Source organism: Molossus molossus, unplaced genomic scaffold, assembly GCF_014108415.1.
Source record: "Molossus molossus isolate mMolMol1 unplaced genomic scaffold, mMolMol1.p scaffold_m16_p_18, whole genome shotgun sequence".
Classification (NCBI taxonomy): domain Eukaryota; kingdom Metazoa; phylum Chordata; class Mammalia; order Chiroptera; family Molossidae; genus Molossus; species Molossus molossus.
The window spans coordinates 30,700,037-30,712,100 of NW_023425353.1; the positions used below are offsets into that span (position 1 = coordinate 30,700,037).

Here is a 12,064-nt window from a genome sequence, read left to right on the forward strand (position 1 = left end):
GATACTGCACTAGACCAGGCTCTGCCGAGCACCTGTGACTGGGTGGGGCAGGGAGAGGAAAGAGGATGAAGTCAGGGCACCTCTTAGGTGCTACTTGTTTCATTTACCTCTTGCTACCCTTTCAAGGTAAGTTTATTCACCATCTGCTAGACAAGATTAAGGGAGGTTAACATAAGGGCACACAGGTTGTGTCTCTTCCGAAGCGTTTTCTGAGATGCCCTGTTGAAGCTGGTGACATGCTCCTTTGGGGATTCCCAGCCTCCGCGTTCAATCCTTCTTCTTCCTCTAGACATCCGGGTACCCTCTGGGACAGACTGACGTCAATCTGAATTCTATCTCTGCCATTTAGCAGCTGGGAGATTTTGGGCAAGTCACTCAATCACTCTTGGCCTGTATTTTCCCCCTCTGTGAAACGGGCTGGAATTGCTTTGGACTTTGGACTCCTTTGCCTCTGTCTACACATGTCCTTTTGATGTCCTTTCTTTCCAGACTAGGTACTCCAATAAACGCCTTCTCCCCCAGGCGTCCGTGGACAGCGTAGCTGCCTGCAGCTGCCAGCAAACACTTTCTGTAAAGGGCCAGACAGTAAATATTTGGTCTCCGAGAGCCGTCTGGTCTGTGTCAGAAGTTTTCGGCTCCACTGTTGTGTTGCAAAACCAGACCTGGGCTGGTGTGTAAGTGCACGAGTGTGGCTGCGTGCCAATACGACTTTATTTATGGGCACCACAGTTTGAATTTCATACCATTTTTATGCGCCATGAAATAATTCTTCTTTTGATTTTTTTTTTTTAAAGAAACTGCTTAAACTATAAACACCACATTTATTTTTAGCTCACAGTTGTACAGAAACGAGGGGGGCACCCTGGATTTGGATTGTGGGGATGCTCTGCTGACTGTTGGCTTAATAGTGGCTCCTGCAGGAGGCATTTGCATTTCCGGTGAGAATCGTCCCTTAGAAAAGTTGGCACCCTAGTGGTGGGATCCTGGCCACCATGGCAGGACAGTGAAGGAGAGCACAGGGCAGGGGGCCTCTGTCCTTCTGTGTAAGTCCTCATGCAGGGGCCTGCGGGGAGGGTAACACTGTCAGAAAGTCTTCTGATGGACACAGCTCCACCCTCTGAGCCCTGCTCGATTGTTACTCTAAGCAAATCTGGGCACCTTCCTGGGCTTATCACCCTGTGATTCAAAATCAATGCTTTTCCTGTAGTAAAGCCGAAGCCAGCTCTTCAGTGCACTTGATCAATAATTGATCTGACTTTTGGAAAGGGCAGGGTGAAGCTGGCTGACCCTGAGGGCCCAGGGTTTTTCTCCTTGGCAGGGAGGTGGACAGGTGGACAGCTGTAGAGGAGATTGGAAAATACACTTGACAAGGCTTAGCATGGGTCTTTTCTAACCCAGACATGCCTGACTGCCGACCTGTCTCCATGTCTAAGGAGTCTCATGCAATTAGCCTGAAAATCTAGCCTCCTTTGCTGACCGGTACTTTGAATTGGTTTGGGAATAAATCCATGACTTTAGATACTTTTCCAGAAGTGCTCCTCTTAAAAGTGCACTCAGGAATAATCACCCTTTTCAGCTAGTCTCCCTGCCCAGTTTCTGTACCCCAGCCACCGTCTGTGTGGCTAGCCAAGGAGTCCTTCTTCCCCACGAGTCCCTCCCCACGCTGAGGTGTGAAAACCTCTGGGCTCCTCACTGTCCTGGGGTAACAGGAGGCCCTCCCTCTGTGAGCTGGTCTCCACTGGCCTGCTGTCTTCTCTCCATGCCCGGGCCATATTACACTCTGCCACCTTCTTGACATCTGTACCCTAGTGTGGAACACCTTCCTTCTCTGCGCTGAAACTTACGTGTCAAGATCTGGCCCCGGTGCGTCCCTCTGAGGGCCCTTGCAAGGTGGACTGACCCTCCTTTGTGTCCCCATAACTCCCTCCATAGAGCTCTGTCCTCACTATTGCCATCATCTCCTTCTCAGTTACGAGCCCTGGTAGGTGGGCGTGCCTCTGTACCCCGGTCTTCAGTGCATGCGCAGTGGGCCTTCAGTAAAGGGTGAATACATTCACCCCAAAAATATTTCCCACGTGTAACACATGCCAACTTTCGTGCAAACAACTGAGGGAGACGTAATCTCACCCGGCAGTGTTCGTGCTGCTGTCTTTCCCACACACAAGTGCCAGATGCCCTCCAGGTACTTAGGAAATATTTTCTGTGTGACCTTCTTACTCGGAGTGAAGGCCGTGGACCAGCCTCCCAGACCTCCCCAGACTCACTAAGCTGGACTCTGCGTTCCGCCAGCCTCGCAGGTGCCCTGCGCACACGCAGGTTTGAGAAGCACGCTGCTAAAAGACGCCATCCCCTTATCTAGAAGGCTGGGCTTCTGGGACGGAGGAAACACAGGCCATTTGCCACACCTGGAGATGTATTCACACCAAAAGAACAGAGAAGAAATGGTTCGACTGTATGAGCGACTGTCCTCTCCTTTCTCTCTGAAATGAGACACCTCACTGTGAAGGTGGAAAGGACTGGGCCTGTGGGAGAGTCCCTGGCACCGGGTAGTGCTGGGTGACCGGGAGCTGGGCCAGGGGTCATTACTGCCATGGGACTGTGCTCAGGGACGAGGCGGCAGGCAGAGATGGTTCTTCAGGGGTTCGAGTCTGGAGAGCTGATTCTTGATGTGGGAGCTTGGAGCCCGTACGGCTGGACGCCCAGGTAGTGATCTGTCCAGGACGTGAATGTTGAAGGGCCACCAGGAGAGTCTGCACGGCTCTCTTTAAAGGGGCATTGCTTTTGCATAAACGGACAATGAAATACTGGGTTTTGAATCTAAACTGGCAGGGACAGGTAATAAATACAAAATCTGACTTGCAACAATAAAAGGGGAATTATACTAAGTAAGTGTTGTGAAGACAATGTTTTCAGCATAAAACATAGAAAGAGATGGGCCAAGGGATGGTAAAGAACAATAAAGAAAGACATAAAGCGCCATCAACAAATCATCAAACAACAAGTGTTGGCGAGGGTGTGGAGAAAAGGGGACTCTAGTACACTGCTGGTGGGAATGCAGACTGGTGCAGCCACTATGGAAAACAATATGGTGTTACCTCAAAAAATTAAAAATTGAACTTCCATTTGACCCAGTGATCCCACTTCTAGGAATATACCCTAAGAAGCCTGAAACACCAATCAGAAAGAATATATGTACCCCCATGTTCATAGCAGCACTATTTACAATAGCTAAGATCTGGAAACAGCCCAAATGTCCATCAGTAGACGAATGGATAAAAAAGCCGTGGTACATATACACAATGGAATACTATGCAACTGTAAGAAAGAAAGATCTCTTATCCTTTGAGATGACACGGAGGGACCTGGAAAGTGTCATCCTAAGCGAAACAAGCCAAACAGAGAAAGACAAGTATCATATGATCTCACTTACTTGTGGAATATAATGAACATAACAGTCTGAGGAATGGGGTAGTCCCAGAGACGTGGAAGTGGGGTACAGACTGACAATTCCCAGAGGAGGAGGTGGTAGGGGAGAGATAAACCACAGAACTTATATGCATGTGTGCATGAACAGTGGACATGGACAACAAGGCTGGGGAGAGGGCGGGGAGGGAGGGGGAATCAGTGGGGGAAAAAGGAGAAACAAAAATAAATAACAATAACAAATAAATTAATTAATTAAATTAACAAAAATAAATAAATAAATTAAATTAAATAAAACAATAACAACAAAAAAGAAAGGCATAAAGGAGAAATGTGTCTCCTAACGTAACTGACATGACATGACATGACATAACCAAACAAACAAAACAACCCAAACTAGCAGCTAATCACAAACGACCCCTTGGACAGTCCATGGCCCCAAGAGGAGAGTCAGCAGGGTCGTCTCCACCTGGTTCCGCCGCAGCTGCGGCCGCAATGCCCAGACAGCCTCCGAGGGCACCGCATCCCGTGGGCTCTGGTCACAGAGGATGTGAGCTTCCTGAAGGAAGTCCTCAGAGCACACGTGGGCCCAGGCCTGGGTATTCACTACCGCTTGGCAAAAGGACGACAGACCCCAAGAAGGCTGCTAATCCAGACGCCTGGCAGAGGCAGGACTCCAGCCTGTCCTGAGCGCAGGGCCTGCGGTGGGTGCCCCCCTTTCCTGATTCCTACCATCATCTTTCATCTCCTTGGACGTGAGGTGCCTACAGGGGCCCTGAGTTCTCAAAGCTCAGGACAGAACAGAGAATTTAGTTCCCGCTTCCACGCACGCAGGTCTAGCTGAGGCCTTGAGGACTCTGGGCAACTGCGAGTGGGGTGGCGCCCCGATAAAACCCCCCCAGCCCCGCAGAGTGAGCGGACCCTCGCCACCTATGCAGTTTCCATCTCAGCATACAGCAGAGAAGACAGGACTCACAGAACAGCAACACAGCATGCGGCGGCACCCTGGGGCCATTTTCTGGATGCCAAGCTCGCCTTCCTCCCGACATGCCCGCTCCGACACTGGCGCGTGGTGTCGGGAAGCACACCTTCCGTTTCTGCCGTGTGAGGGATGCAGAGCCGAGTGCGTGCCAGGGGCGGTGAGGAGCACGGCTCTGCCCTCAGGGACCCGAATTGTTTCTGGGGAGATAAGACCAACGCACAAAGGAGACAGAGCACAGAAAACCATAGCCCAAGTGCAGGCGCTTTGGCCAAGGAGGGAAAGGCAGGTGGCAGCAGACCTAGGGTCCGGGATGCCCGTCTATCTGTGCCCAGTGCGGGGAAGGCCAGCAGCATGCTGGGAAAGGCTGGGACGGAAATGGGGCCGCTGCTCTGGGCCTTTCTGGAGTCGGAGCAGCCCCTCATCAAGTCCTGGGAAGTTCTGGGTGCGGGAGGACCTCTTGCTCCTCCGGGCAGCTGGCTGGGAGAAGCTGACTGGAGCGCTCAGGGGAGCCAGGAGGCTCCCGAAAGGAAGGGAGCCTCCTGCCCGTAGGGAAATGACTTGGAAGGTACAAGAATCTGAACTGCCAAACTGCATTCGCATGGCAACTCGGGTTGCCTGCGAGAAGTCTGCTCAGGGAGGAACCTCTGTCCCAGACAGCGATACCTGGCGCCCGCCCGCACGCCTGTCAGTCACAGCTGGCTCTGAAGAGTTCGGGGATTATTGCAGCTCCTCCCCCGGCATTCATAACCTTGACTGCCCGCCCTACCCTACCCCTGACCTCCAATCTTGCTTCCCACTCCTCCTCAGTCCCAACCCAAACCAGACTGGCTCCCTTATATTGTTCACTGGTGCCCGGAATGGCCCCCGCTCTCCCTGCTTCTCCCCTTCTTCACTCTGCAGGCTTCACCCCACACCGGCTTCAAGAACCCCCGGACCTGACAACCCCTCAGAGCGAGGGGCAGCCTCCTTCATCTGAGATTAGCAAAGAACCAGTAAAACACGGCCCACTCGTTTGCCCGACAACACTGTGAGAGGGGGCTGGACAAGAAACAGCCGGGGCCAGTGGTGGTTTGCTTGTCGCTGGAGAAAGGTGTGCTTTCAGCTTCAAGGCTGCGGCCCGGGCCAAGGGGGAAGGGAGAACAGGGCCCGAGATGGGTTGGTCGGAGATGACGGCTGCCCAGGTGGAGGGATACAGGGGACTAGCATGCTGGAAGGAGAAGATACTTCTCGAGGTCTGGGCGCTGAGACAGGAACGGCAGGAAGGCCCTTTGACCTTGCCTACACCTGTCTGAGAACCAGGAGCACCTGTGATCTGAAGCCTGCTGGGCCAATGATTGGGAGAGGGACTCACTGTCTCTAGGGGTAAGCTGGAGGAAGAAAGGGCATGATGCAGAATCCGATGTCAGCTCTGCCACCAAAGGCTGGCTAAGTTAGGCAGGGCAGCCACCAGAAAGTAGTTGATCCTGTTGTTACACATGCTTAAATCACTTCCCTTGACATGGTGAACTGATGCATGGAGTTTCTGCTTCTCTCTTCTCTGTGCCACGGAAAGTTATATTTTTTACCAAGGCCTCACCGTTCATTCTTCCATTCAACACTCGCCAATCACCTGCATTGTGCCTGGCCTCGTGCTGGCTGCTGGAGACACAACGAATGGGCACCCTCTCTGCCTTCAGGAGATCACTGTCTGGAACTGCAGATAGCATCATGCACAAGAGGGGAGGTGCCCCACACAGAACTGAGCATCATTAAAATGTTTATCTTTGCCTCCATTTAACACTGAAACAAGCACACACTCTGTTAGAAAATTACACTTAAATATCGTTACAAAAATGTAATCCCAAATCATCAGTGTCTCATTTATCAAAGACAAAAACCATTGGGACCCTTCTCCAGATAAAGCTTTGTTTTGCTTTCCCCACTTAAACTCCCATTGTGAGCTTATTTCATGCGGAGACAGATTTTATATTCTTTCCAGGCTTTCTCTTCAAAAGCGAGACCTTCACGGGCACCAGTCCTATAATTTATAAAATTAAAATAAAACAAGGTGAATTCTTCACACAGGTAGCTCATTTGTTCGTTTGTCCGTTCATTCATTCATTCATTCATTCATTCAATGACTATTTCTTGAGCACCTACTATGGGGGCCAGACATGTGCTGAGCCTGAGGAGTTCAGTGGTGAACAAGAGAGGCAGAATGTTGCCCTCAGGGTCCTTAGGGCCGAGTGGATTATCCCCAGCCCGAGCTCAGGCTTCCCGAGGTTAGGAACTCAGTTTCCCACTCTGGCTTGTCCCTCGGTCTCTGTTTCCTGCTGCATCCTAAAGAGACTGACATCATGATGGCTTTACTTTGTTCTTCATGTCCCATATGTCTTACTGAGATCATCTTCTCTTTGTTCAAAGGCAAATGACTCTCACTCTGTGGGTTGCCTACCCCTCCCCGCCTTTCAGAGAAAAGACGAAGCGGGTGGGTGTGCAGGGAAGAGCACTTTGAGAGCTGCCTTCTGAGGGTCGGGACCCCAGGTGTCCTTGCTTTGCACCCTGAGGTCTTGCTAATCTGCCCCCAATAAACTGGATTAGGAATAAACGCCTGACTAAAAGGCAGACATTCGGAGCCTGGCCAGTGGCCTGGGGTCAGTCCGCCCCACAGGGATGTGAGTGACTTACACAGTGAATCACACCCTCTATAGGGGAATTTAAGAATGAAAGATACTCCCCCCCTACACACACACACACACACACACACACACACACACACACAGAGAATGAGACTATAGCAGGGGGCCTGAAGCTTACAACACACCAAGAGAAGGCAATAAACAGAAGCCACAAAGTGGAGGACTCCAAGAAGCACCATGAGCTGTGGATAGCAGTGGTTTACCGTAGCATCACACATGGAGCAAAACAGGAGCAGCTGAGCCACCAAAATGCTGGCCCAGAGGCCACGCTAGCATCCCCGCCTGCCACAGGAACCACCGATGGCACCATGGGGGCCGCTGCTATTCCACGAGCCGTCCAGCTCCCTGCAAGGTCACCTGTGTAGCTGGCCTTGCCTCCCTGTTCCCCCTTAGTCAGTGACAAGCCTCCACCATCTCAGGGTCACCTGAACCTCTGTTCTGTCCCTGCATCCTAAGCGATTTAAATGAGCACAGAAATCCACCGCCATCCAAGACCATTGTTTCACCATTCCCAGAGCCAACGTGTTAGAAACCCCTTAATCCAGAAGTTGGATTCTAGATCTGCAGCCTCTGCCTGGATGCTCTCTGTGCAAGCCCAACCTTCCCCGGGGGTTGGGCAATGATGCAACACTGGAAACGCACCAGCGAGGTTCGGCGCATACAGTGAACGGGCTGGCTGGCCATTCCCGTGGAGCACTGTGGATAATCAGTATTGATCCAAAGGTGTCACGAGCTTGGAGAAAGAGCACCCTGGACGAACTGGGTATGTGACATTAGACAAGTCACCCCGAACATTCTCACCTGTAAGATGGAGATAATACATCCCCCGGGAGTTGTGTGAATAAACAAGCTACTCTGATTCTTGTAGCAGAGTGACTGCCCTTTGAACTTCCCTCTAGTTACGTGTTGTGATGATCTGAGGACAGGTCTGGCAGCATCTGTGCCCCGGGCAAGCTGCCTTGACCACAGGACTGACAACAGCAGACCCACCTTGCCAGCCGGGCTTGCACACGGGCTTCACGTCCACCTGCACCAGGGTGTCCTGAGCGGCCGGCTTCTGGCCGCAGTCGTAGGCCGTCACCAGGATCTCGTACTGGTGCTGCTTGTCGTAGCTCAGCTTCTCGGTGTTCCTGATGTTGCCTGAGGGCACAGAGACAGTCCAGATGGTTTCCGGTCAAGTTAGGCACAATGTAGTTCTTCAAAATCCCTCCCCATTCCCCCACCTTCACCAGAAAGACACGAGCCCCTTCCCTGCCCCTTTGTAACAAGGACACACGGGACCATGGCTGCCACAGCGCCTGCCTGGACCTCCATGGCAGATTCCAGGGTTGTTGGCTGGGTCCACCCTGGCTGTGGGGCAGAGCTTAGCGATTCCAAGCACACATCGGGAACCGAGGTTGGTGCTGGTGAGTGAGGGGTTGTTGGAGGGCGGGCTCTCAAAGAGCCCCTCGTGCTGCGTCCCCGGTGTACGGCGCACAGCTGTCTGCCACGACATCTCCGGGAAAAGGACGGAATTCAGAAATGTCCCGACACATATTTTTTACCGTCTGGGCTCACTGCCAGGAGCGTTCACTACCTCTTCTCACATTATTTTGCTACCAAATAGGAAGTAAAATCAATAAGAAAACGTGTGATCTCTCTTCCAAAGCTACACAGAATAACGGATTCCTTGCCCTGGTGGCAAAGACATTTTTCTTCCCCAAGAAAGACCGAACCGTTTTTAGGAGCCATTTGTGTGTATTTAATCCCCGTGGGTTTGATACTAGGACTCGGAATTAAACACTGGATAATTAACAAGCAAAACGTTAATGGACTATTTTTGCTAATATACAATTTTGGTTCCAAGAAACTAATATAGGCCCCATGTGCACTGAATAATTTTTAGTTTGATTCTAGGGTAAAGTCTTCCTTTGTTGGGAGAAGTTTCATTGTATTTTTTTCTGATGGTGGAGCTGACAGCAAATTAGAACTCATGTTATCATCATCCTTTGCTAGAAGTGGAATTAAGAAAATGGAAATAAAAACAAATACCAAGCTGACAAGCAAATAAACAAGTATGGAATGGCTGACTCAGGCATGTTTTTAGATTTCATCCAACCTAAGGGAAGACTACTTAAGGAGCTGTCTTCCCTTCCACTGATGGATATTGTTCATGTAAACTGAGGCAACAGGGGCTAAGGCAAGAAAGCCTGGGACACTCAGAAAGTCCTGGCAGGTTGTAAAGACTGGAAACGTCCTTGCACCCATCACCCAGTGTCACAGCCCTCAGTGGGAGGCCATGAGCAGGCGCTGAGTGTGTGGGAGGGGTGGAGGGGAGCGGTGGTGAGGAGGGGGTGGAACTGAGTGTGGGGGGAAGGGGTGGAGGTGAGTGGTGGTGAGGAGGGGGTGGAACTGAGTGTGGGGGGGAGGGGTGGAGGTGAGCGGTGGTGGGAGGAGGGATGGAACTGAGTGTAGGGGGAGGGGTGGAGGTGAGCAGTGGTGAGGAGGGGGTGGAACTGAGTGTGGGGGGAAGGGGTGGAGGTGAGCGGTGGTGAGGAGGGAGTGGAACTGAGTGTGGGGGGAAGGGGTGGAGGTGAGCGGTGGTGGGAGGAGGGATGGAACTGAGTGTAGGGGGAGGGGTGGAGGTGAGCGGTGGTGAGGAGGGGGGTGGAACTGAGTGTGGGGGGAGGGGTGGAGGTGAGCAGTGGTGAGGAGGGGGTGGAACTGTGTGGGGGGGGAAGGGGAGGAGGTGAGCAGTGGTGAGCAGGAATGAAGTTGCCCAAGACTTTGTACCAAGAATTAGAACCATTTGTTTGTTTTTCTGCCCTGGACTGTTTCTAAAAATGCAACTGCAGCTATGAATTTGAATTAAAATTTACTTTAACAAGGCCAGTCAAAAACCTCTGAATAATAATGGGGTTGAGGTCTTTTAGGCCTGGTGGCTGGTGTTCAGAATCCCTTTCATTCCCCCCCCCCCCCCCCCCCCCAGCATTTGTTTTAGTCTCCTGTGGGCCGCAGGGCCGGATTAGCTCAGCATCCGGGCCTGGCGGGGCCCTCCCTGCGGGTTCTGTTAGCAGACTGGTCTGTGGTTCCAGTTATCACAGGGGGGAACTCTGTCAGGTGCAGCCGCGTAACAGAACCCGGAGAAGTAGGTTTCAGCAGCATCCAATTGAATTTTCAACAAAGAGTTTTAACTTTCTCTTTTTTTAAAGTTAAATGGCTCTCAAAAGGTACGTCTCTTAGAAGAGGAAGGCGGAGGGTGTACAATCCGTGTGACACTCAGCAGACCACACACTATTGATTGTGCTGGAGAACAAACACACCAGCCGGCCAGCCGCGCCTCCACTTGGAGCGGCTCCTCTCCCGGAACGGTCTTAATGAAACTGTCTGGGAAACCAATTTACTTTCCCCGCCAGCACCGCCTTCATGATGTGCGGATAAGACTCGGAGCACAGAGTGTGCAGCCTGAGGTCAACATGGGAGTGCAAGGTGGTGGCCGACCCTCGTGCGGGGGAGGGCGCTACCTGGGTAAGACATCCGTTTACAATGTTTGGATAGCCCAGAAGAAGCCATCCATGTTACTTCGGTTATAATTCTGTTTTCCCTCACATTTGAATGATTTCTCCTAGTAGTGCCTTCTCGGGAGACCCAGCGTTTACCCAGGTGAACAGCTATCCCTGGGCGGATTCCTCTGTTTGAAGGAACCTGGGAAGCCAACGCTCCAAGAACAACCAGCATGGACCTCGCACGCTGGTGAAGGTGATTTTTAAAACCCAGGTGTGTGGGGGGCGGGGTGCAACGAGACAAGCCCAGTGACCTGCACGCTTCTTCCCATGGAATTGAAACGGGAGCAACCCTCTTGGAAAGCTGTAGAGCCAGTCACTTTGCAATTGTTCATACCTTTTGGGCATGCAATTCCACACCTAAAAATTGATTCCAGAAAAATAATAAAAATTTCAGATATTTATTGTGAAAAATTGCAGGACAGGTGAAAATATGTCCATCTCAGCATTATTTATAACATTGAAAAAACAGTGCCCAAACTGCATGTCTGATAGCAAGGAGAGAGTCTGTGGATGAAACGGAATGCACTAAAAGTGGTAATTATGAAGCAATTTTAAGGGTGGAAAAATCCATATAATCGAATGTTATGTAAAAATGGGAGGATAAAGAAAAGCAAGAAACGTGTGGCCATACTTTTCTTTAAAAAGTAAAGAACAACCACCACCTACTGGTAAAATGTCAATAGTGGTGACCTTTAAAAAATATTTTTAATAGTAATTATCTTTAGTGGGATTATAAGTGACTTATTTTCTTCTTCATACTTTTCTATGTTTTCCAAATTTCCCACAAAGAGCATCTGTTCCTTTTCTATTCAGGTAGAAAAGAAGTGTTTTTGTTTGCTTTAGGAATAAGCAAAATAGATCCAGAGACATGGAAGTAGGGAACAGACTGACAGACCTCAGAGGGAAGGGGGTGCGGGGGTGGGAAGAGATAAACCAAAGAACTTCCATGCACATGTGCACAACCAGTGGACACAGACAACAGTGTGGGGAAGGTGGGGGGTTGGGAGCGGGGAGGAGGGTGTCAATGGGTGAAAAAAGGAGGGGTATCTGTAATACTTTCAACAGTAAAGATAAAGATAAATTAAAGTAAATATATGAAATGAAAGAAACGCAGCAGCAGACCCCAGGACACACTTCACTCAGAGGCTGCAGAGTCCTGTCGCTCAGCAGGGCAGCCTAGGGCAGAGCTCAGCCGCGACCCGACAGCCCCTGGGAGGTGGCGCAGGCTGTCCAGGTGAGTGGGTGCCCCTGGGACCCCTGATGCTCTGCTGCGGTCAGTCTCAAGCATGGCTGAGTTGGGGGAGGGGCATGTTTGCAGTTTATCACCCCCTTACACAGGCAAGATATTTAATTCCCATTTTACTGATGAGTATCTGAGGCAAGTTGAGTAACTTGTCAAAGAGCTCTCTCTCACACACGCGCGCACACACACACAC

At 51.0% G+C, this 12,064-nt stretch overlaps 1 protein-coding gene across 1 annotated transcript in view; it reads right to left on the reverse strand.

The window, feature by feature from the left end:
* The window catches only part of CLSTN2 (calsyntenin 2), a 157,130-nt gene that overhangs the window by 107,670 nt on the left and 37,396 nt on the right, over positions 1–12,064 (reverse strand). Inside the window, exon 5 of the mRNA XM_036267466.1 lies at positions 8,074–8,223. Within this exon, the coding sequence (XP_036123359.1) occupies positions 8,074–8,223 (150 nt within the window). The remainder of the gene's footprint in view (positions 1–8,073; positions 8,224–12,064) is intronic.